Source organism: Pempheris klunzingeri, unplaced genomic scaffold (assembly GCF_042242105.1).
Source record: "Pempheris klunzingeri isolate RE-2024b unplaced genomic scaffold, fPemKlu1.hap1 Scaffold_269, whole genome shotgun sequence".
NCBI classification, from domain to species: Eukaryota; Metazoa; Chordata; class Actinopteri; order Acropomatiformes; family Pempheridae; genus Pempheris; species Pempheris klunzingeri.
Window position 1 is genome coordinate 6710 of NW_027255174.1, and position 25852 is coordinate 32561.

General features: G+C 41.2%; 1 protein-coding gene across 1 annotated transcript; it reads left to right on the forward strand.

Moving 5' to 3' along the window:
* The first annotated feature begins 209 nt into the window (after nucleotides 1–209).
* LOC139225466 (paired box protein Pax-6-like) lies at nucleotides 210–18775 on the forward strand. The gene is made up of 10 exons (XM_070856293.1): nucleotides 210–255; nucleotides 6041–6171; nucleotides 7074–7289; nucleotides 8118–8280; nucleotides 12176–12328; nucleotides 14799–14881; nucleotides 15538–15688; nucleotides 16642–16751; nucleotides 17961–18102; nucleotides 18690–18775. The coding sequence occupies exons 1-10, from the start codon at nucleotides 243–245 to the stop codon at nucleotides 18773–18775; spliced, it is 1248 nt and encodes a 415-aa protein (XP_070712394.1). The 5' UTR covers nucleotides 210–242.
* Nucleotides 18776–25852: the final 7077 nt, after the last annotated feature.

A 25852-nucleotide genomic window follows, 5' to 3' on the forward strand; every position in this document is an offset into this window, starting at 1 on the left:
GGAATTTTTTCATCTCAATATGTTTTTCTGATCTGATAAAAAAAAGTGTCTCCCTCTCTCATTGCTGTAGAATAGTTGATTAGAAATGACAAGTGGAGGTCTGGCGTTACTGTGATCCAGTGTCCAGGGCGAGATGTGTGTGCTGTAATGTCTGTACGTGTAATGAACATTCTCACACACATTCTGTTTCTGTTTGTACAGATTTCAGAAGTCAACCGAGCTGGGAGACTGGTGTCGCCTCCATGATGCAAAACAGTGAGTTACATCTCCAAAGTGTTTGCTGTTATCTGTATGGTAAATAATTGTATGTGATACATCCCATCATGCACATGGCAAACAAACAGATGTAAGACTAAAAAATATTTTAATAATACATTTATATGCTGACCAACGAAATATTTCAGCTAAGAAGTGCCGCGAAGGGCCGAGGTCAAACCTCAGCAACAGCAAAAAAACACTAGAACAAACCAAGCACAGACGACAGTCAGAACTGCCACCTGCTCTCACTCCCTAATCATTAAATACACCTCTGGCATCATTTTTGGACGTGCTCCTCTAATGTCATTTGGAGTTTTGATGCACGGTTGAAGTCAGGTTACATAGTATTACCTTTTTACATTTTTTTTACAAGTATTCTTTTTATCTTTTCCTAAACCTAACCAAGTAGTTTTGGTAGTAAACGTAACCAAACTGTATCTGTTTCATAACTTTGACTATATGTTTATCATTGTTACCATGACGATGAAAGTCACCTATGACAGAGGTCACTTGACTATTGTGACCATGACGACAAAGGTAACCTGACTTCTTCGTTTCCTGCACAACCAAAACTTATAAAATGTTGGAATGTTTCTCAAAACGCCTTATTTTGAAAGTCCAACCAGATGTTACACATGTATTGTGGCCAACACAATCCCAGAGCCCTGCACATGCAAAACTGCCTCAAGAGGACAGAGCTGCTGTATTTGACAGGTCGGCTGTGAGATTGTGTGGATCATTTGGCCATGCAATTACTTTTTTTGTAGATTAGCCTTTTCATTTTAGAAATAATAACACTGTACTCACTAAGTCAATAGTTGACATCTGGGAATGCAGCCGCAACACTAAAGCACAGTAAGGGCAAGAAAGACAAGTAGTCCACCTGGTAGAACGCCAAAGCATGTAATAGATGTCAGCGTCACATTTGGCTAAACTACACATTCTCATTAATGTCTGGTTACACTTTCAAAATAAAGGACCAAACGACATGGTTAGGTTCAGAAAAATATAATGGTTTGGGTTAAAATATGTATGTTTGGTAGGAAAGTGAAGTCATGTGTCATATGTGACATTATTAAATCACTTAAAATAACTCTATGTTGCCTTTTCGTTTCACATTGGAAAATTGAACCCATGTGAATTGAACCCATGTGAAAATCCTGTTTGTCACTACTTATCGCTACGTTCACCCTTTGCTGCCATAATTATCACCTCCTACTGGCACTGCTCCTTCACTTTAAGCGTGTACTTTACACACTTAGGTGAGGCAAAATGTCCTCTAGTGGACTGACAGGTCTATTACACGCCCTGACGTGAGACGGTGTGACTATGTGTGATAGAAATGATGGAGGAAAAAAAAGGAAATAAGGCCCTTGAATAATTAGTGTAAAACAGACCTAAATGCAGATTTTCTCTTCATAACGCAAACTCATATGTGTGTTTGTAAATGTACCTTAAATTTAGACTGATTGACCCTTTAAATATCATTGTAAATTATGAGTGATTAAATCAAAATGCTGTGCTGTATAAAAGTGGGTGGGACTAACATTGAACTCCACCTGATTTCTTCTTCCTTACTGCGGGACAAGAGGTTCATGCTCTCTGCAGTGAAGGTGTGTGGATTACTTCTCTCTCTGTGTCTTTGCTTGCTCCCTTGCTTCCCTGCATCCTTCCTCTGTATCAGTCCTCACACTGTCCTGCTTCCCCCCCGTGCAGCCATCTCACCTTGGATGTTAGAGGATGATGCTGTCTGACATGTAGTTTTATCCCGGTTTCTTTGGATTAAGTGTCACACTGGTAGCTATGATCATGACACCTTCCTCCCACTTCAATCACTTCTAATTCGAAATAATGAAAATGGAGCAGCTGGAGGTTGTAAGAGGAGGAGCGAATGAAGCACAGGTTACATTAGGAATTGACTGAAGAGAAAGTAGGTCCAGTCAGTCTGCAGTGTGTCTTTTGATATGTGTGAGTGTCTGTGTGTGTGTGTGTGTATACAATATCCATAAGCATGCTTTTTTTTTGTCGACTAGTATTCATTAGTTCGAGCCATTAGTCGACAGTACACTTTAGAAAGAAACTCCTGAACCAACAACAGCATGATGTATATTTACTATCTACAAACTATGATTATTTCATACGGTAATAACATTTGATTTGAAGGAATTACATAATGATATGATGAGGAATTACCAGGAATCATCCACCTTACAGATCTTTAAACATGACTTAGAGAAGTGTGACCCAACAGTGGAGGTTCAGTCACATGGTAGAGAGATGGTAAGCAGCGTCTCTGATGTCAGACGGCCTTCTTGATCTTTCTCCGGCCTTCCACTGCCTTCTGCTTGATGACCTTTGACCTCCTCCCAGTGGATGCTGTGATTGGTCTTGGTCTTGCGTTCAGTCGGCCGATGAGATGTTCTTCTGTTTCCGCTCTTCCTGTAGTTTCTCGCTGTTTTACTGACGTAGTCTTCCCTGTAGCGATTGTGATGTAATTCAGTTGTCCTAGTCCTGGATTAAGGCTATACCAGTAAACATAGCTAACTCTAACACAATTACATCGCTCCTTGTCACTTTGATCATGAGGATGACACTAATCTATAGGTTGTAATATAGTATGGAAAGTATATGCAATAAGTCCAAGACGAAACTGACAGAAGAGCAGGGCTGAGAGAAAAAAGGCTACTTCACCGGCACGTAAAGCATCATGCACCGTCAGTTTGTTGCTGTGGGGACAACGCCAGCCATGCTGCTTTTTAGTGTTTTTATCCAAGGTGCTTGGGAGGTTGAATTACTGTCACGCCTGATATTTGTAGGCCGCCAAAACCAAACACAGGGAATGTTTAGCCTGGCAAGATAATGTTAGTGGTAACATTACAACAGTCTGAATTAGCCAGCCAGCTAGCACAGCCGTTAACCGTTACAACTTCTCACTTCTCACTTCTCACTTGCTAGATTTTTCCATCTCAGTGCACCAACAGACTCACCCAAAAAAACACGTGCGTCACTTTCAATTTCAAGCGTGAAACAACCTCAAAACATGTCGGTGTGTGTCGTTTCCAAATAAAAACAGCAACTTTTCATCTAAGGTAAATGGATTGAAAATCCTAATCATTCTCTAAACCTCATCAAATCACTGAGTGGAGTATAACCGTTTGGAAATGACGTTAGGGGTGCTGATAGGGGTGCCAGTGTTGTTATGCCGTGCATGGACAAACAAGGAATTTGCTGTTTAATTTGGAGAACATATTTATAATAAAACTACATGGTTAAGCTGAAAATTAATTCAGCCGGGCTCAGTGTGAATGAGGTGATTTCAAGTGAAAGCGGAGATGATTTAAAGTGAAAGCGGCTGAGCTGCTCCCAGGGGCCCACTTTCTGTGTGTGTGTGTGTGTGTGTGTGTGTGTGTGTGTGTGTGTGTATCATAGAGGGACCACAGCCAAATTGACTCCATATGTCTGTCTATTAATTGTGTGTCAGCAGAGGAAAGCCTGGGTGTGTTCCTCTGGGACATGGCACTGTGATTAACATTTCTACGGCGAAACAATCGACCCCTAAACACAAAGTGAACATGATGCAAGGCAGCATTAGGGAGAGTTAGAGGGGGAAATAATCCACTGCCACACTTGAAGCCAGCAGCAGTTTCTACGGGGGCCTTGACTCTTCCTATAATTTAATTAACCAAAAGAGAAGTTCAAAGCCACGGCAGTGTGAGGTGTACTGGGAGACAAACCCCTCTCTGAGCCAGGTTATCCATCTGTTTTTTCAGTCGAGTGACTCTACTCCCAGGGAGAGAGGTCAGAGAGAGAGAATCTCCCTTTGTCCCTATTTGGTTCTCTGTAAACTCACATAGAAATACATATATACACATACTTATTGTCTATATTTCTGAAATATTTGTATATATAATATATCGATAATTATTTGTATGAAAGCATTCTTTTTTAACTGAATTCAATTAAATTGAATTGAACTAATCATTTCATTATTTCATTCACTCATTAAAGAAATGATTAGTAATTATAAAGGCATACAGGACGTAGGTTACCTTCTATCTTTAGTTTCATTTGTACTGCTTTTCATTGTCTAGTGTCTTTTTTTTATTCCCTCTATTACTGTGTATTTTCTTTACAGCATGTGTGCCTCAGAATCTGCACTCTGTCCTTTCATTCTAACCACACATGTAGCATTTAGATAAAAAAAAAACTGTGCAAATAAATAAAACACAAACAAATTAGCACATTTAGCAATTTAACACACACATGAAGCCCAGAGCAGACGAGCGCTTTCTGGTCTGACAACCATCACTTGTCACTATCGTTGCAAAAAAAGGATTAATGAGTGTTTTCCGACCGGCCTCCGCTATGGTTCAGGCTTTAGTTTAGTCACAGGGACAATTATGGCTGTTTTTAAAAAACAACTTAATCATCCACCCAAAATTCTACCCATAATAAAACACAGCTCACATAAACACAGGTCATATTTAAATAGTTGAACTGAGTTGATGCAATGAATTTTCTCATGAGGACAGTCTCAAAGAAACGCGTTCCTTCCCTACAGGTAAAAACTGTATTAGAAAACTGTAAAGAACTTTTCTAGTTTTTGCTTCTCTGTTTATTTTAAAATTCCTGGCAATGTGTTGACTGTGGTGAGCAGCAGCAGTTATTTAAGTGACTACACTATATACAGTATGTTTGATGCCTTGAACATTTACTAAAGATTAACATGTACATGTAAGAACACGTCAGCCAAGTGTGTAAAAAGAAGAATCCTGGGCAAGCAACGTCTTATTCTTGTTCTGTTGTTACTCATATTTGAGGTACCCCCCCTTCTCATTATGACTGAATGCAGTGTCTATAGTGAAACCTCTTCTGATTTACAGCAGCTCCACTCCATACTTACGGTCTCTGTGTGTGCATGACTACGTGTGGTGTGTGTGTGTGTGTGTGTTGTCTGGTTGTGTGATTTTATTAATGTCCTTTTGAGAGGTTTATAAATCTGCAATATGCTTTCCCACTCAGAGCCATTAACAGACAATAGACAATTGATTCAGTGTAAATCCCTACTTAACCTGCACAGTGTCACAGTGCAGACTGTGGTCTGCTGCTGGCTGAGTGAGACATGTCAGACCTGCAACATGTTGATCAGCAGACAGATCATTTTAAGCTCCACACATAAACCTACACACAGTTAGACTTTGGAGAGCTTAAACTCAACCGTTTCTTTTTTTTTCTTCACTGCCCAAGAAACGTAAACATTTTAGATCACAGAACGCTCTGAGGTGATAGTTGTGTCAGTCCTGGGAATTTCTTTTACCCTAAATTGGGTATCTCAGGTCACAGTGTCGCTTTTGCTCGAGGGGTCCTTTGTGGTTTCCAGCTGCAACAATATTAACATGCTTTTCAAGTCACAAGAAACCATTGTGATAATGCTAAAATCTAGCCTGTACTGTTAAGATGGAAAGATTTTACATGAACACGCACAACTACATTTTTTAGCTTAAGAATGGCATGAGATCCTTTTCTTCATCTCCTTTAACCTGCTTCCTCCTCCCCTTCAGCATGTGCTATGTGATCGGTGTAGCTACTCAGTTCATTCTCAGTTCAGACTTCTCTTTATCACTCAGTTTTTCTGCTTTAAAGTGAATCATTTTTAAAATCATTGCAGAGTTAATATAGCTAATATCTTTTTTTCTTACTTTCTGTGCATTTATACATACATATATATATATACATACATACATATGTGTGTGTGTGTGTGTGTGTGTGTGTGTGTGTGTAGGTCACAGTGGAGTAAACCAGCTGGGAGGTGTGTTTGTCAATGGGAGACCTTTGCCTGATTCTACCAGGCAGAAGATAGTGGAGCTGGCACACAGTGGAGCTCGACCTTGTGACATATCCAGAATATTACAGGTAAACTCATCCTGCTGAGAACCAATCCTCTCAGCAATGGAACTAGCAGTGGTAGTAGATACTGCACTTTATTCCATTAATATAATATATAATATATATATATATATAAGAAAAACAGCATTGGGGTTTTGGATTACGCTTCGTACACCTTTTTACATCAACACTGTCTATTCAAGAAAATTGATGGCATCAGATATTTTCTAAAATGCCTGCATATGACCTATGTTTATGTTCAACTGACAAGCTCTTGTGGTTCTTGTGAATTATGAGTTGCCTGTCAGGAATGAAGGAGGACGTGGTGTGATGCTGATAAAGTAAAGAGCCACCATGCCTTGTAGTGAGCAGGTGTGGACATGATATATAGACGATAGGGTTGACAAAGCAGTAGTCTCCTCTTCGTCCGTGTCAAAACCTGGCGTCTATATTATTCACAACTCAGCCCCACTGTTGGAGTTGGAGGATTTGTGTATGTTATGTCAAGGAACAGACTACGGTAGTCTAGTAAGTTCACTTTTTTCCTCCCCCACAAATTTTTTCCCTTATTAACCTTGTCATCTGCAGCCTCAAGGTGACTCAAGTGACATCACTTGAGGCAGTTTATCAGGTTTTGGAGCCATAAAGACTTTATGCTAATGATACTACACATTTTTACAGCACAGCAGCAGTGCTGGGTCACGACCGACACATGGTTGGTAGAATATTGTATTTGGGTTGTCAAATTCAAAGTACTTTAAAATGTAAAACTTTCTTGCCCAATGACACTTCGGCATGCAGCCTGAAGGAGCCGAGGATTGACTCAGGCACCACAGGCGCCAAAATAAGTTGTTGTGAATTAGGTTGTGATGGTTTGTCATTTTTCTGAAGCTCCAGTAATGTGTGCGATGTGTGGTTCTCGTGCCCAGGTGTCTAATGGCTGCGTGAGTAAGATCTTGGGCAGGTACTACGAGACAGGTTCGATCCGTCCCCGGGCCATAGGAGGGAGTAAACCCAGGGTGGCAACTCCAGAAGTGGTGGGAAAGATCGCTCAGTACAAGAGAGAGTGTCCGTCCATTTTCGCCTGGGAGATCAGAGACCGACTGCTGGCAGAGGGAGTCTGCACCAACGACAATATACCCAGTGTAAGAACCTTCTGTTCTTCATCCAAGCCATTCAGTGAGAGGTTTCTGCAAGGCAAGCTAGCCAAAGATCTAGACTAATCAGTGAAGCTATGTAGAAAGTTGTTACACTACAGCAGCAGGCTTAGTATAAGTAGTTTGTGGGAAGATGTGGTACAAAAACAAACTGGAGCAGGCAGATGCAATCTTGAAAAACATACATGCCTTTAATATCAGTCTTATTTAAATTGCATATCAAAGGTTGCTACCTGACAAAATGTTATCAGGGATTCTTGATCTGCTAAACTGATGCCATACAGTTTGGGAGGACTTTACTTGTTTGTGTTGGGAAGCTGCTGCATGTCTGTTTCAACATTTTGTTACCATCCGAGTGATGATGTGATGATCACTGAAAATGTTTTCATCCATTACATTTTAAATGCATAAAAAATACCTCATTAACCACTAAGACAGAATATATGAGCCCAGTTCCAAATGATACTTTAGTCATGTATTATACCTGTTCTGTTAACTCATACTATCAACCCTTCTGGTTAATACTGTAATTCAAAATTAATTACGTAATGTAAAAATGATAACGCTGACACACCAACATGACAGGTGTAGCTTCTACACAAAGCCTTTAACATTAACCGGTGATGTGGAAGTAACAGATCTAATTGATTCTCTGTAGGGTTTCTTCAAATAGAAATGACGAGGCTGGCAGAAGGTTGACAGTGGGTCATTAATGCTTTTTGACCGTGTTTGGTCCTGAGATTCTGTCCACCAATGCCTTACATATCCAACAAAATAGTTGCTCTCATGTAGTTACATTGTTGTGTTTATCACCAGGTTTCATCAATTAATCGAGTGCTCAGGAACCTGGCCAGTGACAAGCAGCAAATGGGAACAGTGGGAGCTGAAGGGATGTTTGACAAACTCAAGATGCTGAATGGACAAACCCCCTGGGGAGGACGCTCAGGATGGTATACTGGGACGACACTCACTACCACTGGTAGGGCACTAACTCACACTACGACTAACACTACTAGTACTTCCACTTCACTACTACAGTAGGGGAATTTCACTCACTACCACCAGTGTGCAAACACTATCACAATCTATAGCACACGTGGGTGTGACTGCGATTTTGGTGACTGTAGTGCAAACAGGTTCAGACCCAGATCGTGCTGAATACATTCTTAATAGAAGAAATACAAAATCTACACTTGAGTGAGGAAGGGCTTCAGTAATGACATCAGCTCAATGTTTTACAAATGCAGTGGAACATGTCCTGAGAGGTTTATGAGGGAAATGCTTTTTGAGCTGCACAGGACTTTTTAGGTGACCATTGGTATAAACTGTCAAAACGTACTCTGTCACATTATAACAGCTCAGTTAATGAGTTCATTCTGTAGATCCACCTATTTTGTCTAGTTATTCCAGTTTTATCCAAATACACAAAGACATTTTCACGGCCTAAACATTGGATCCAGTTTTCCCTGTAATGCGTACATTACATTGACCAAGTTAGATTAGACTTGATTTGATTTAGATCTGTTGTTTGAAAATCAGATGCTGGTGTTCACATACCAAGATTCTGAAATTTTGCAGGTGAGATTTTCTTCTGTGCTGATCAGTAATATTGCATATTAAATGTAGCTGCCACAGTGAAAATTTGCTCAATACTAATATTATATGGGACAGAGGACACGTTGTAGAGAGTTGATATGAGCAGTTTCAGTTCCTTTTCCTTCAGTGTGTGTGGCTGAGGGCCACATATGCTGAGCGGGGTAGACTCATATGCTGCTGCTCCTCCTCCAGCACCCTGGGATTATAGCAGTGACAAAGTCATGCTATACTTCCACGGCTGCTGCCTCCCCATCAGTCTACAGCATGTTTTTGCTTGTGTTTGTGTATTTGTGTGTGTGACAGACACTCTGTGTGTGTGTGTGTGTGTGTGTGTGTGTGTGTGTGTGTGTGTGTGTGTGTGTGTGTGTGTGTGAAAGGGGCGTCTGCGCTCATTTGTGTCTCTTTCTGCCTGACTGACTGTGACACTGAGCAATGGCTTCATTCTGTTTTGCAGTCTCTGTCTGCTGGGGATAATGAATAATTAGGCTAGCACCACAAATAACATGAGTTCCACAGGGAGCCAGAGTCAAGCTCCCATCTACTCAGAGATCATATATTGGAGATCTCCACTCTGAAGTGTGCTGTACTCTCACTTAGCTTTTAATTCACATGCATGGTTTAATTTCATGGATTTGAATATTACAGATTATATTGTCGACACTGATCGAGGCCTGTTTTTTGATGAATTACTGCATACAGCAGCCACTGCTTTAGTTGTTATTGCCAATATACCTGCTAGACTATACAGTTACAGAGACAGTCTCACTCAACATGGAATAGCTTATTGTCAAATTTATAATTTAGCATCTATTCAATCAGTCAAATTTTACATGGCTTCTTTTAATGCAGGCTACACACAGACTAGCACAAAACACAAAAAATGAAAACAATACAAGAATTTAGATTAAAAACAAGTTTATTGCACATTTTTTGGGGAAAACAAGCTGCAAACACAACATCATAACATACAATATATACAGTACATATAAAGTTTTTATAGTAAATGTGTTAGCAAGCACTTATATATTTACACATGCAGTGGACACAGAGCAACATTAGCAGGATTTGTCATTTCTGTGTTCATTTGATGAGTGTGAGTTCACTATCCATGTCTCCTTTTAGCTCCGGTTTGGTTTCCAAGTAGAATCTCTGTTTTCTATTAGATTATTAAAAAATCAAAATATCAGTGTTGTGCTCAGTACTCTGGGGCACCAATAAATGTTGAGGTTTACCCCATTTCTGGGACAATTTGGCTATTAGAAATAATTAATAATAATAATAATTATTAAAGATAATTGATAATTATATTGATTAGCGGGAAGTCCACCTGGATAAATGAGGAAAAAGATGATTCAGTCTCCCAAAATACTAAACTATCAATTTGGTATTATGATTGATAATTAACTTAATAACTAAAACCAAAATGACCACATTGACAACTAGTAGAAGGATTTCTGAGTTCTTGACAGAGTAGAGGTTGGCACTGTTCACTCTTGTACAACATTACAGACGACAGCATGTATATTAAAAGATTTATTAAAACATAACAACATACAAACACTCTAACTACATGTGACCAGCTAAGAAACAATAGGTAGAGTGTATATGTTTGTGTATGTGAAGAGGTGTGTAGAATAGGCAAAAGAATGTAACATGGAGGACTACAAAATGTGGGAGAACCAAATGTTGACTCCCTACAAAATGGCCCCCAGACCCCCTGGTGTGTGGGTCAGAGGCAGACAAAGGAAAGTTGAGTGCTGTAGCTGTTAGCTTAGCTTTGTCTGTATGTGTGAGTGTGTAGATAAAGGTACCAGGTTAGGAGAGGATGGTTAGTCTGTAGACTCTGTGTCTGTGTGAGCAAACTAACATTAACTTAACTTTATGGCTGCACAGTAAACTACAACACATCACAATAATCAAACTCAATGAACATTAAAACAAATCAAAACCAATACATTAACAAGGTTAAACCATTGTTTAACCATGTATACAGTTATGCTGTGCTATATATATAGAGTTTGTTCCCAGTCCTCAAAGGGAAGAAGAAGGTCCTTCAGTGTGCTGCTTTCTCAGCCTGTTGATGAAACAGGCTGGAAGAAGGTTCTGGTTCTTCTTACTGTTCTGTTGCAGGCTGGAGGAATCTGGTCACTCCTTTGTTTTGTGCTAGTTAGCAGCTCATTGCTAACTTGCTGGTGTGCTACTGTTCAGAGAATTGGGAGAGCTGAGCTGGATCTTCACAGGTCCAGAGAAGAAGTCAGAGAGAGCCAAGCTGGACCCTCAGGGGTCCAGAGGAAAGGTGTGAGAGAGCTGTCCTGAGGTTGTAGGGTCATGTCTCACACATTAGCCAATGGTGGCTGTAAATCTGGGTCCAGGGGTGCATTTAACACATATGTGGGAAACTTAAGGACTCTGGGAAACTGAGTTCAGAGAGGGAGCCCGATGTTCAACAGACAGAACAACATGTAGTCATCACCAACTTGGTGGAGCCCGACATCAGTAATGAAGTTAAAAAGAGCATTTAAAGAACTGAGAGCTTTCTGCTACAATTCTGTATCATCTGCCTTACTGTAATTTTTGACATCAGTCTGTGTAAAGAAAATCGCATAGGCCCAGTGAGGAACATCAATGTCAATAGGTATGAGGAAACACATTCATTTGTCAAGTGTATGGATTAAAATGCCATGATCAACTGTGTCAAACGCAGTGCTCAGATCTAACAGAATGAGACTGCGATGTTGCTGCAATCAACTGATATTCAGAGGTCATTTATTATCTTTAATGAAGCTGTTTCAATGTGATAGTTGGTCTGATTGCCAGACTGGAATTTTCTAATACATTATCAGTTTTCAGATAATCATGTAGTTGGTCACAAACATAAGCACAGTTTTTAGATACTGGTGTTTTCATAAGCATTTCGATGTGTTTTTAAACTTTTTAGCCACTACAGTTCAAGGTGGAATATTGCTATTTTTTTTTTATTTTTATTTTTTTTATATTGCTACATTTATCTGATGGCTGAAGTTACTTGTTACTTTGTGCATTAAGATTAAAATATGATGATTATTATAGTTTAAACTCATTAGAATATCCATATCTGATACTTTAGTACATTTAGCTGAAAAATGCATTTTAGACAACTCACCTTTGATGTTTATTTAGTTACACTAAGATGTGGAAACCCCAGCTGATGGTGTATCTGAGAATAACAGTGACTGGTCTGAAACTAATGTAATTCTGTGTCCTACCTCCTTCCTTCCTTCTTTTCCTCCTTGGTGCAGAGTGTCCACAGGCAGAGGGAGGTGAAAACACCATATCAGTTAGTTCCAATGGTGAAGACTCAGAGGAGACACAAATGAGGCTTCAGCTGAAGAGGAAACTGCAGAGAAACAGAACGTCTTTCACACAGGACCAGATAGAAGCCCTAGAGAAAGGTAATTGCTAGGTGTTCATCATTACATCATATAACTACATACACATTATACATTATACACATCAGCTCTAGCACCAAACTCCTGGAGAGGGGGTGGACTCTCTCCTTTTCCAGGGTGGCCCAGGGTGAGAGGCGCCAGGTGGATGTGGGAATACTCATGAGTCCCTGGCTGAGCGCCACGGTGTTGAACTCCCTGGTGAATGAGATGGCCGCCTCCATGCCACCATGGGTTGCTGGGGGGAAGGCTCTGGCTGTTGTGGGTGCTTACACCCAAACAGCAGTTCAGAGTATCTGGCCTTCTTGGAGTCTCTGGATGACATCCTGGAAGGGGCTCTGTCTCCGACTCTCATAGTTCTACTGTGAGATTTCAACGCTCACTTTGGTAATGATGGAGAAACCTGGAGGGGGGTGATTGGGAGGAACAGAGTGGTGTTTTGTTATTGGGCTTCTGTGCTAGGGATGAATTGGCCATAATGAACACCATGTTCGAGCTTAGGGTGGTTCGTAAGTGTGCATGGTATCAGACCACCTTAGCCCAAAGATCTATGATCGACTTTGTGGTCGTGTCATTGGATGTGCGGCTGTATGTCTTGGACCTCTGGAAGAGAGGAGCAGAGCTGTCAACTGATCTCCACCTGGTGGTGAGTTGGATCAGATGGCGGGGGAGGCTGACAGACAGACCTGGTAAACTGTCTCTGTTTCTCGTATATCTCGGGGGAGGGTGGAGACATGGAATCTGAGAGGGCCACGTTTAAAGCCTCAATTACAGAGGTGGCAGCCGGGAGCTGTGGCCAGAAGGTCGTCTGTGCTGGTGTGGGCAGCAACCTAAGAACCCACTGGTGGACACGAGCAGTGAGGGAGGCCATCGAGCTGAAGTAGAAGACTTTTCAGTCCTGGTTGGGTTGTGGGTCTCCTGAAGCAGCAGATCGATACCAGGGGGCCAGAAGGGGGTTGCGGCTGCAGGGTTGCACTGTGGGAGGAGTTCAAAGAGGCTATGGAGAAGGACTTTAAGGTGGCCTCAGGGAAGTTCTGGCAAACCATTCAGCACCTCAGGAAGGGAAAACAGGGCTTGACTCAGGCTGTGTTCAGCCAGAAGGGAGAACTGCTGACCCGGACAGGGGATATCGTGGAAAAAGCACTTTGAGGAACTCCTGAACCCGATCAACATGTCCTCTGTGGAGGAGGTAGAGTCTGAGGACTCAGGGAATTCTCAACCATATCCATGACAGAGGTCTCCAAGGTAGTTAAGAAGCTCCTCAGTGGCAAGGCGCCAGGGGTGGATGAGATTCACCCTGAGATGCTGAAGGCTCTGGACATTCTGGGAGAATAGAGAATAGAGTACTCGGGTTCGTTGCTACAAGCCATCCGGTCCCTGTATAGCCAAAGTGAGAGCTGTGTCCGTATTCTCAGCACAAAGCCAAGCATGTTCTCACTGGGTGTTGGACACCAAGGCTACCCCTTGTCAACAATCCTGTTTGTGATATCTATGGACAGGATCTTAAGGCGCAGCCAAGGTGAGGAGAGCATCTGGTTTGGAGACTCTGCTTTTTGCAGAATGTGGTTCTGTTGGCTTCTTCAGACCGTGACCTTCAGCATGTGCTGGGGCAGTTTGCAGCTGTGAAGCGGTCGGGATGAGAGCCAGCACTCCTAAGTCTGAGGCCATGGTTCTCTGCTAGAAAACAGTGGATTGCCCCTTCAGGGTTGGGAGCGAGTTGCTGCCCCAAGTGGGGAAGTTTAAGTATGTCGGGGTCTTGTTCACGAGTGAGGGTAAAATGGAGCACTAGATGGACAGATGAGGATGGACGGATTGGTGCAGCGTCAGCAGTAATGTGGGCGCTGTACCAGTCCGTTGTGGTGAAGAGGGAGCTGAGCCAGAAGACGAAGCTTTACCAGTCGATCTACGTTCTAACCCTCACCTAATGATGAGCTCTGGGTGATGACTGAAAGAACGAGATCACCGATACATGCGGCTGAAATGATTCTCCTCCGTAGGGTGTCTGGGCTCAGCCTTAGAGATAGGGTGAGGAGCTGGGACATCCAGGAGGGGCTCGGAGTACAGCCGCTGCTCCTTCACATCAAATGGAGCAAGTTGAGGTGGTTTGGGCATCTGTCAGGATCCCTCCAGGGCACCTCCCTTTGGAGGTTTACTGGGATCGTCCCACAGTGAGGAGGCTCCATGGCAGATCCAGAACTTGCTGGAGGGATTACATATCTCATCTGGCCTGGGAACACTTCGGGGTCCCCCAAGACATTAGATTAGATTACTACTTAAGTTTCTGTGCCATGGTTTGGTCATAAAGTGACGAGTGCAGTTCTAAAATTATAAAATTATATTGGAAATACTAAATGTGGAAACTGATTCAATGAAAAAGAAAACCTGCACGTCACAGCATGTCATCACAGCAGATGTTGGAAATCATTGCTTCACTATGATCGTTACTCTAAAGTAAGGATGTGTGGTTTTGTTTCAGAATTTGAAAGGACTCACTATCCAGATGTATTTGCCAGAGAACGCCTTGCCAACAAAATAGACCTTCCAGAGGCAAGAATACAGGTAGGCGCAGTTATTTATTATCGTTTTAGGCTACAAGTCACTGTGTGAGTGTGTGATGTAATAATGCATGGTGGTCTTTAAATAACAACATTGATATGCACTATGCAATGGTGATGATAAGTCACAGACAACATGCCATTAGAGATATGCTCACATTTTTTCAAATATATCTTAAAACAGTAGTGACCTGCCCATATGTACATTGAAAATGTTAATGATTGCTGTAATTGTTCCTCGTGTCCACGTCAGCTTTGATGAGATCCTTTCTTAGAGTGATTTTTATTTAAGTGATGGGCAACAACATCTACTGTCCATGTTTTGTGCAAAAAATGTCTTCATAAGATCAGTCAAAGCTAATATGGGGCTTCAGCAGCCTGTGTTAAAACAAATGGATATCTTTTACTTTTCTTTCGAACAAAATTCAAATTTCAGCAAAGCAAGAATACATTTGTGAATACAACCGAGACTATGGATTTTGCTCACTTATACCAACATTGCTGTAAGAAGACAGAACACAGAAAGTATGGAAAAGGAGAACAATTAAGGCAACCAATAACTCTTTCAATGTACGTATGGACATGTTGTTACTGTTTAAGATAGACGTGAACCAATTTTTTAACCTGACAACAACCACTATTCTATTCTGGCATGTGCAGGTTTGGTTTTCCAACAGACGAGCAAAGTGGAGAAGAGAGGAGAAGCTGAGAAATCAACGTCGTCAGGTGTCCAACTCCTCCAGCCATATTCCCATCAGCAGCAGCTTCAACACAAGTGTTTACCAACCTCTACCACAACCTACTACACCAGGTACTGACAAGGATATACACTACAATTACTTATTATGAGCATACTAATTAATGAATATTGTCTTAATGGTTAGGCTGCCGGAATGTTATATGTGTCAACAGGCCCTTTTCATGGCAGACATCTTAACTTTTGATCAGATTTACTGATAATATTGATATTGGCTCTGCTCTGGTCAAGTGTCAAGGTAAACCCAGTAAAATGACAGTAACAATGAGCCAGCATCTACAATGTGGTAATTTGGCTGTACTTGATTCCTATAATAACTATAGTGAGTGGCTGCTTGTTCAGTCATTTTTGGTACAAACCAAAGTGTGTCTGTCCAACCTAGTCTCACAAAAGTTTGTGAAATAGCCACAAAATTTAATCTGTGAATTTGTGTCAGTGGACACTAATTTCTTGGCTTACGGCTGACGGGCAGCAATTTGAAATGAATGCCAACTGATGGCAGAGAACCCAAAACAATAGTTGAATGCGCCCACAACATGGTGTACTTCAAATGTCTACTGCAGCCAATTAGCAATAACACTGCATCTAGATCTAGATCTATGTCACTGTCATGTTTTTATGTTGAGAAATGTTTAACGGGAAGCTGTGTCAATACATTACATTTTGTGACTATGTCACAAACTTCTGTGAGACAGGGTTGACAGTATATAGTATCAGAAACTGTGAGGCATCAAATGTCTGGCCAGATTCATAAAAATGCTTACTAATCATTAGATGGTGCCTTGTAGACTTCTTTTCCTATCTTGATTCAGTTGCATGGTCTTTAAATATGAGAGCATAGAAATAAATTTTAGTCTACTGACTTCTAGCTTGAGATTTACTTGTGACTTGCAAAACAATGGCATCTATCTCCCCTGCATCTGCTAATGTCATAGTAATATTCAAATGGCTTGGGATACAGTGCAAATGTCTTTGTTCACTCCATTTCTCCATCCCTGTCTCTTTAGTGTCCTTCTCATCAGGATCCATGTTGGGAAGGTCAGATCCGGTTCTGTCCAACAGCTACAGCCTAACAGCCATGCCCAGCTTCAGTATGGCTGCTAGCCTGCCTATGCAAGTAAGATTATTTTAGAAGATAGCACAATACACAGCTAGTCCATGACTGGAACAACTGAAGTTAGAGATACAGTAGCATCTTCATGTGTGTCACTTTCTAACTTTGACGCAGGCGGGTTGATATACACGTGAACAGTTGATGGGTTGACAACGATTGCTTAGGACAACTTTGTGGGAATGGTTGCCATTGGTGAACATGGGACAACATGGTCCTTCATCTCTGGCAGCTACACCAGAAAATAAATCACCACCACAATCACAGTCCAAACACAGAGCCTCTTGTAAAAAAACACAGGATTGTCACAACATAATGTGACTTCATGTGGGAATGCACTGCACTGGCCAATCAAATACAAGGCAGCACTAATTCCTGCTAGATTACTATGTAATGTTGAACAGGCCATGATCATTCTCCATAGTTGTAAAAGGGTAAATGGTCTGTTTTTGTATAGCTCCTTTCGAGTCATTTCGACCACTGAAAGTGCTTTTCCATGACATCCTCATTCACCCATTCACACATGATTCATACAGGGGGAGTCTAATTTGGAGGGGATTTTTGTTTCATACACATTCACACAAGAAGCAATACTTCAGGAGTAAGTTAGGGTTCAGTGTCTTGCCCCAGGACACTTTGACTTGGAGGAATCAAACTGCCAATCTTCTGATTGTTGGACGACCCACTCTTCCTTTATCCTTCCTCATAGTGTTATAAACCACTGTGCAGTGTTTAGTGACTGATGAGCTTTGAATTTTATTGATGTACATTAAATCTCAAATTGGGCTTTTATGGATCATATTTCATCTTCTCACCTGTGCCTGTAGTCACTGGCTTATACCATGTTTTTAATCCAGGGCTAGTTTTGGTCTGAGCACCCACTCTATGGGGCGGGACAATGTACATGGAATCTCCTGTTTTGACTATTTTGGAAGGATCTGAGACCCCAGCATGGCTAAATGCCTTTAAAGAAAAAAAATGTCCAAATGACCAAAAATGTCTCTTCACCTGTAATAAGGCATGCTGACCATAACCTTCCCTGTGTGAAAAAAAGGCTATTAATTGACAATTGATTGTGACTTCAGAAAAATTGCCTTGATGGTTGTGAGGCTGTATTAGCACAGTTAATCTCACATGACAGCTACCCAATGGTGGACTGCTCATCAGTGTGTTCAATTCTGCTGTTTTAATGGGTAATATTATTTATGTTTCCAGGCATCCAGCCAGACCTCTTATTCCTGCATGCTGCCCACTAGCCCCACTGTAAATGGAAGAAGTTACGAGACATATACACCTCCACACATGCAGCCACACATCAACAGCCAGTCAATGACGTCCTCTGTCACATCATCAACAGGTAGGAAGTTACTAACTACTTACTAACTACTCTTTGATATTCTACGCTCTCCTCTGTCTGCACTCACGCTGAATGTCGATACCTAGTTACATGAGACGGGGCAATGCCCTCGTAAAACTCCCTAAACAGCTGAACTGTCACTTGTTTTCATTCTTTAATTATGTTTGATACTTTTGGAAATTATGGTATTTACAGTGCAGATCTGTGGGTTTGGACAATGCTTATCTCTACCATATTAGTTTGTAATGATCCGCAGAGACTGCCAGATTAAAACTAAAACATGGTAACTGACCATTTTTACAAATTAAATTTAGGAATGAGCTCAGATTAAGAAATCTCAGATTATTGGTGCAGCCCTTTTTACATTCCCAACAAATTTATACAAGCTTTCTTTTAACTCTTCATCTATCTGCAGAGTTCCGTCAGTTCAAATGCAACATGTGGACTCTCTTCAGTATAGAAGAGTCTTTACAACGGTGTTACTTCTAAAATTTGCTTTGTGTTTAGTCAAAACACTCCTTTAAAATTTGCTGTCATGTCCGTCTTATAACTGTACTCTAATGACCTCTTTCCCCCCCCTACACTAGGTCTGATTTCCCCTGGTGTCTCAGTTCCAGTCCAGGTTCCAGGAAGTGAAGCTGACATGTCACAGTACTGGCCGCGCCTGCAGTGATGTCATTTCTCATGGCAATTGTTGTTGTGTCCATTGATCATAAGCAGTGGCTGCTGCAGCAGGACTGTATGGGACATCAAAGCTTAAACTATTCCTAATTTTACAGCTTGAATGTAAAAAAGGACCTGTCATTGACTGAAACAGATTGCACTGCAGCAAATGCAATTACTCCCATTAGTGATTGCGAGAAAACAGAAGAAGTTTGAGTACTCATCTACTTGAAGGATGTGAACCAGTACAAGCTCAGCTACAACTGGATCAAAAGTCTAATGGAGTTGTCACACCACAACTTTTCCATTAGCTGTCATTCAAAGTCTCACTGGTGAGGAAATCTGGCACTTGCCCAGAATGAAAAGCTCTGGCCTGAGCTCTACTCAGGAAGCTCAGGAAGCTCAGGAAGGTGGACCGTCCTTTGGTAACAACAAAGTCCAGACAGGAAGAAACTGCTCAGTGTATTTGGGCGATCTGTGGGAAGACATATTACCTCCACTTTCAGCTCCTAATTTATATCATGTTGGTGTGTTTGTCACAAAAAAGATTTTGACTGAAACGTAAAGGGAAAAACTTCATTAAACCTGAAGTGAACTGTCTGCTATGAATTTGTTTCATCAGCAGATAAAAAGCTCCGGCCTGGAAAGTGTATAGAATTTCAGAATGTGGATTCTGGTGAAATGTATTTGGTATTGTAAACACTTTGATCTGGGGGTGGGGGGGGGACTGGAAGCAGAACAAAAACTTAATTAGCTCAAAAAAGTGAACATTGGATTGTGTCTAGGATGTAAATCTGGTTCCAATTTCAAAATGTAAAGTATTTGTCCTCTCAGTGGTCTGGGGGGGTTCCATAATAAACTTGTTTCAATTTTACTCCTTGTTACATTCTATAGTTTTATTATGGATTTATTCATATTTACTTTTATTTGTTGGACCATGAATACAGTCAAGCACCTGAATACATAAGAAAGTGTTCAGCCTCGTGAGAAAAGCCCTGAACTAAAGTGAAATCTAGTCTCCATCCCCGCAGTAGAGCTTCATAGACATACAGTAGCAGGGTGATCTGAGGCCTCATTTAAAAAAACAGTGCATGTATGCACAAAAATGGCATGCAATAAAAAAACAATCAGATTTTAATAAACGTGCATAAGCACACCGACAGGCAATGTTCCCTGGAAATGTGTGCATGGGGATCTGTCTTATATTCCACCCTCCACATGCCCACATTCAACCATAGATGGTCAATGAAAAGCACCTCAAGAATGCTGATGCATAGAAATGAGCCAAATGATCAGTTGTTCTTTACAGTGAATCATGGCAAAAACTGACCAAGATAGAAACTGGGCTAGAAGGTGGATGTTAAAAAACATGTATTATTTGGTGCCTTTGAAGATGTGCCCAGTGAGACAAGGGGAGAGGGCAGAGAATCAGAAAGTCAAGCCAGACTTTCCAGAATCAGGTGCAGGTAAACTTGCTTCTTTCTTTGCTGCCTAAGCTATGTCCACGAGGGACAATTGAGTCACCACAAAGTGACAAGCTATGCAGATTTAGTTTTTATCAGTTTTTTTACTTATTTTTTTAATTCACATAATATGATGAATATGATGCGAAGCAACAAAGTCAAGTAGGTTTTAAATATTACACAGGTCATCCCAGAAAATCACTTGAAAATGAATCGTTCACATGACCGCTGTTGAGGTCACATGTGAGTATTTTGATTCATTGACACTGCTCTAAATACTTCAATGAGTTTGTAATTGGAAAAAAGGTCACAGACAGTCATGTGAGGTTACTTACATGAATAACTCACCAGCCTGACAGCAAAAAATAATTTGGTGTAAAATATGTGGCCCTGCAAGCTTAGTGATTACTTGGAGCCAGCCACAATGGCTCACTAGATGGCTGGCTTAATAGCTAACTAGGGGTAGGTAACCCTGCTGTCATCAAGTAAAGCAACTCTGATCAACTTCACACTTGGTGGGTGTGTTGCTGTGAACCCGTTCATTTTACACCTGGGCCTTCAGTGGCATCCTACCTGAATCAAACCACCTCTTAATACCATCATTATGACGTCACGTCTATAGAAACCATCAATATTATACAGAAAGGCAGTATAACAGGACGTTGCGTTGCAGACAGGTATCTCATGTTACGAGAATGAACGACATCACTAAAGCAAGAAATCCAATTAAAAGAATTCAACAAGTCACCAAACACTCGAACCACCGACTCGGCTCCAAACACAGAGTCGTTCAGTTGCCAACACCAGGCATTCCCAGCACCACAATCTACTCCTTGGAGCCTGTAAGCCGAGGGTACCGCTCGTAGTTGCTGACCTGAAAGTGGCGGACTAACCCTTTTCCCGGCTGGGACAGGCTTGCTAGCTTCAGGGTGGGCCGGCATTTCCTCAAAATGTCCAGCTTTTCTTGGAAAGTCCGCCTTGAAAATGGATTTCTAAGTAGATCTCAACCAAATTAACATCTTCTCCTCCGTCAGCCATTGTGAGTTAAAAAAACTGCTATTAATACTTACGATTATGCATTTCAATTCAATTCAATTCAATTCAATTCAATTCAATTTATTTTGTATAGCCCAATATCACAACAGAGTGTCTCATAGTGCTTTACAAAGTTGCTAAAGTTTTAGCTTGTGCAGGTCGCTACAGATAAGAATCGCTAGCTTTGGCTAAGCTCTCTGACCAGCCAATCAGAGGACGTGAAAATACTAACGTCACCGTGCGCCTGCTAGAAGGCCCTGGGGTCACCAACTCAAAATCTGATTGGTTAAAGCAACAGTTTCATTGTGATGTATTTTAAGCTACGGGCGCCTGCACTTTAGATCCTGAAGGCCTCAGGGCAGATTTCTTTGACCCTGGCAACACATGATGGCTGAAATATGATTGGATAAAAGCTCTAATATAGACATACACTGCTGGAAGCCCCCCAGCCCAGAGACACAGAGACACTATGAGATGACGAGCATAGACTATTAATAATAATCTAAAAAGATTCATGGGAAAATATTAAAACGTAAATCATTGATTCTGAGCTTAGGCCAGCAGAGAAGGCCTTGCTGGCCCTGACGCTTAGGCCTGTCATGAGCAAACTCTTGCACACAACATTGCCCAAAGCACAAACACTAATCTAGTTTGCCTGAATGGCAATATAACACAACACAAAACTCCATGGAGTTTCAACTAGTTGGAAAAATTAAAATGAACACAAATTATGCACCATCACTATTCAAATGTTTACTCACAATATAGGTAGCAAAGTCTATTTGCTGTATCAGCAACCTAGGATAACATTCTAGACTACCTCTATTTTATAATCAAGAGCTAGAATAGAATCACATATCCTATTCTGCAAATAGTTTATCGTTGTCACTGTACAACAGTAGTAGTTAGAATCACCTCATTCACTCTAGCTATTGCTGGAATCAACTCTCTCCTGGGATTTGACTGAAAGGATGACCATTGCCTTGTACCATATGGTTATTTTGCTTCCCTGCCACTCCTCTAAATACTTCACTGAGTCTGTGTGAAGCTGCATCACTTTGCACAAAGCCATTTAATCAACCCTAGACAGAAACTTAGGACACATTTGAACACATTTGAAAGCCTTGTTCTTAGTCGTTCACACCTAACCTAAAATGTACTACGTTGTACTGCCCTCCTGGTCCTTACTCTGAAATTCTATCTGAATTCTCAGAGTTTTGATCAAATGAAGTCCTTAGTAGAGTTAAAGTGATTATAGTAGGTGTGTCTAGAATTCATGTTAACGTTGTGAAGATGGCCTCAGCACTGCATTCATCCCATTATTGGGCTCAATTGGCCTCTCTCTGAGTGTAAATGGCCCCATTCTCTATTTTAATCACACCCTCCACCTTGCTCTGGCATATGGCAGAGAAATTGACCATTTAATGGTCTTTTCACAAAATCCTATTTTATCAGACCATAACCTAATAACATGTGGATTCTTACTACATGCTATTAGACAAAATGTTTTCACTAAATGTCTATCTGATGCAGTGCAGTCACTAAATTCAAGGATCAGCATTTAATTCAATATGTCTCAATACAGCAGAGGACTCGTGAGAGTCCCCCCTTAGATCACCTTGTGATTGTGCCTCAAGCTCACTTGAAATGACTTTCGATATGGCGAGGAAATGGCATTCCACCGAGCTGGAAGAATCTCACCTAGCCTGACAAGGTAGTCGTAAAACATTTAAGAAGGCTCTGCCACTGCTGCGCATTACTCATCACCAATAGAGAAAAATAAAAAAGGACATTAGCCAGGCTGACAAAGAGCCAGAACTCTAATGATTCATGTATTCCTGCAGAACTCAGTTGTAATGACATCATGAGCTTCGTCAGTGACAAAATTCATCAATTCAAACCTGTGTGATTTTTTACATAACAGTAGTTTATTTCAGGATTTTCAGGCAGGATTTTGAACACACGGTCGCACAGAGACAGCACTGATGAAAGATACAAACGACAAGAACTTCTCTCTGCACTTGTCTTGTTAGATCTTAGTGCTGCATTTGACGTTATTGTGCTTGGCCCTAAATGCCTTAGAGATGCATTTTCTAACTATATAGCTACTATTGATGAGATGACACTGTCCTCCAGCACAGGATAAGTTATCTTATCTTATGCTTAGTAAGCATAAATTATCTTTGATCAGAATATGTCCTTTGACTTCCACATGAAACAAATTACAGGGACTGCCTTCGTCAACCTATGTAACATTGCAGAAATCTCAGTCTCAGAAGTCTCAGAATGATGCAGAAAACAAGTCAACGATTTTGTTTACTTCCAGGCTGGATTATTGCAATTCCTAATTATCAGACTGCCCCAACAAGTTTTAAAGACTCCTTCTCCTCACCTACAAGGTTCTTAATGTTCAGGCTCCATCATATCTTAAAGAACTCATAGTACCGTACTACCCCACTAGAGCACTGTGCTCCCAGACTGCAGGTCTACTGGTGGTTCCTAAAGTCCTCTAAAGTAGTGATGGAGCCAGAGCTTTCAGCTATCAGGCTCCTCTCCTGTGGAACCTCCTTCCAGTTTGCAGACACCCTCTCTACATTTAACAGAAAACTTAATCCTTCCTTTTTGATAAAGCTTATAGTTCAGGGCTGGCTCAGGCCTTGGAGCAGTCCCTAGTTATGCTGCTATAGGCTTAGACTGCCGGGGGACAGTGATGCACTGAGATCCTCTCTCTCCCTCTCCCTCTCCATCTGTATGCACCATGTCCCTTTAATGTATGTCGCTAACCTGGTGTCCTCCTCGAAGCTTTTGTGCTTACTCCTCTCGCAGGTTCCTGTGGATTGTGGTGGCAGCACGCCTGGCTGCAGTTATTGGGCTCACATGGATCACTACTGCACTGTGGGCCGGCGCTACCTCCACTATTTTTATTACTGTTATTAGCCAATATCCATTATTAGTCATATCTGTATTATCATCAACATACTTGCTATTGGTCATTGTCCCCTGGTGACCGCTCCAGTTTGGATTCTACTTTGAATTCTTAATTCTTTGAGTCTCTCTTAATAAAAGAGTTTGGTCTCGCCTGCTCTGTATGAAAAGTGTCTTGAGATAACATTTGTTTTGAATTGGCGCTATATGAATTAAGATTGAATGAAGTGAAGTGAATTGTTAATAAATGGGCTAAAACATCTGATAGTTAGTGGAACAATGGAAATCATCTTTCAGTGATGTTCTAAACATGCATATATATCCCAGTAAAAAAAGAGGGAAAGTGAAAAAGTGATGGGTTTACAATGTCTAATTTTAGGGTGTGACATGAAATTCCCAGCCTGAATTCAGAGCCCTAAATGTGAGCCCTAGACTCTAGAGTCGTGGCTCTGACCTCTGTGCAGCCAACATACATCCTGACAACCTGCCTCTGACTCTGGCGTGGTTCATGAATGTAACACTTTATTCAGTGGAAAACAACATCGCCTCCAAACATAATCCAGCCAGAGATTACACCACAACATATTTGGGAAATCAATTTAGTAAAATAGAAATCTAATCCTAATCTAGAAGCCAGGGTTGTCTGGAGACTCATGTTGGATCAACATCTAAACTACATTTATGTTGGATTATTCTTTATTTGTATTTACTACCAACTGTCCATCACTGTCCATCATGTTTTAAGATTGAACTTGCTTGTCGAAATAGGAAATGTCGGGTTGTGAATTAGAAGATTTCCAACTTTATGAGGAATTGAGGATTGCCGTGCAGTTAGGTTTAGTCTCTATGAGGTTAGGGACAGAAACTGGCAAATAGCCTTCAGAATGCTGAGAATATTGCAATATTAGCACACACACACAGATATACACACACACACACATAATACCCTCAAAGGTTACACCCAAATTTCATACAAGCAAATTCATTCTTGAATAGAAGGAAAACTAGAAAACTATTCATTAGCTCTCTCCCTCCTTTTCATTCATTCATTCAGCCCGTCATTTCTGTCTGTCATCCATCGGCCAGCGGGTGGCTACAAAATGAGAAAGGGGTCAACCTCTCCTCATTTACCTAACAAAAGACTGGAAAAAAGAGTGAGAGAAAGAGGAGCTGATGGCTGTCAAAGAGAGAAAGAGAGAGGGGATCCAAGACAGATGACCTGCAGCTTCACTCTGAAAAGTTTCATTCCATTACATCTCACACAATCCACATCATGTCAGCTCCTATCAATTACTGTCTGCATCAAAAAGCACAATAGGAGCTCTAATCATCAAAGAGCATTTGGAGAATGATCAATGATGGCTTCTTACCACTGGAACAACAGTAATGAAAAGATCATTAGGTTATTGTGGTCACAACAGGACTGTGATTATATGTGTGTGTGTTTGTGTGTTGGTACATCCACACCTCCTCTCTTTCAGATCACTTTGGAGTCGTATTCAATATGAGATCGAAATGTTAATACAATCGGCCACAGCCACGGGAAGTATGATTTGACAACCAAATGTTTATGTTCAATTGTTAAAGCCCTCAAGCTGGGATAGTGATTATGATGGGAGCAAAGGAGGTTAGAGACACAGGCCGTGCAAGAAGGTGGACAGGGG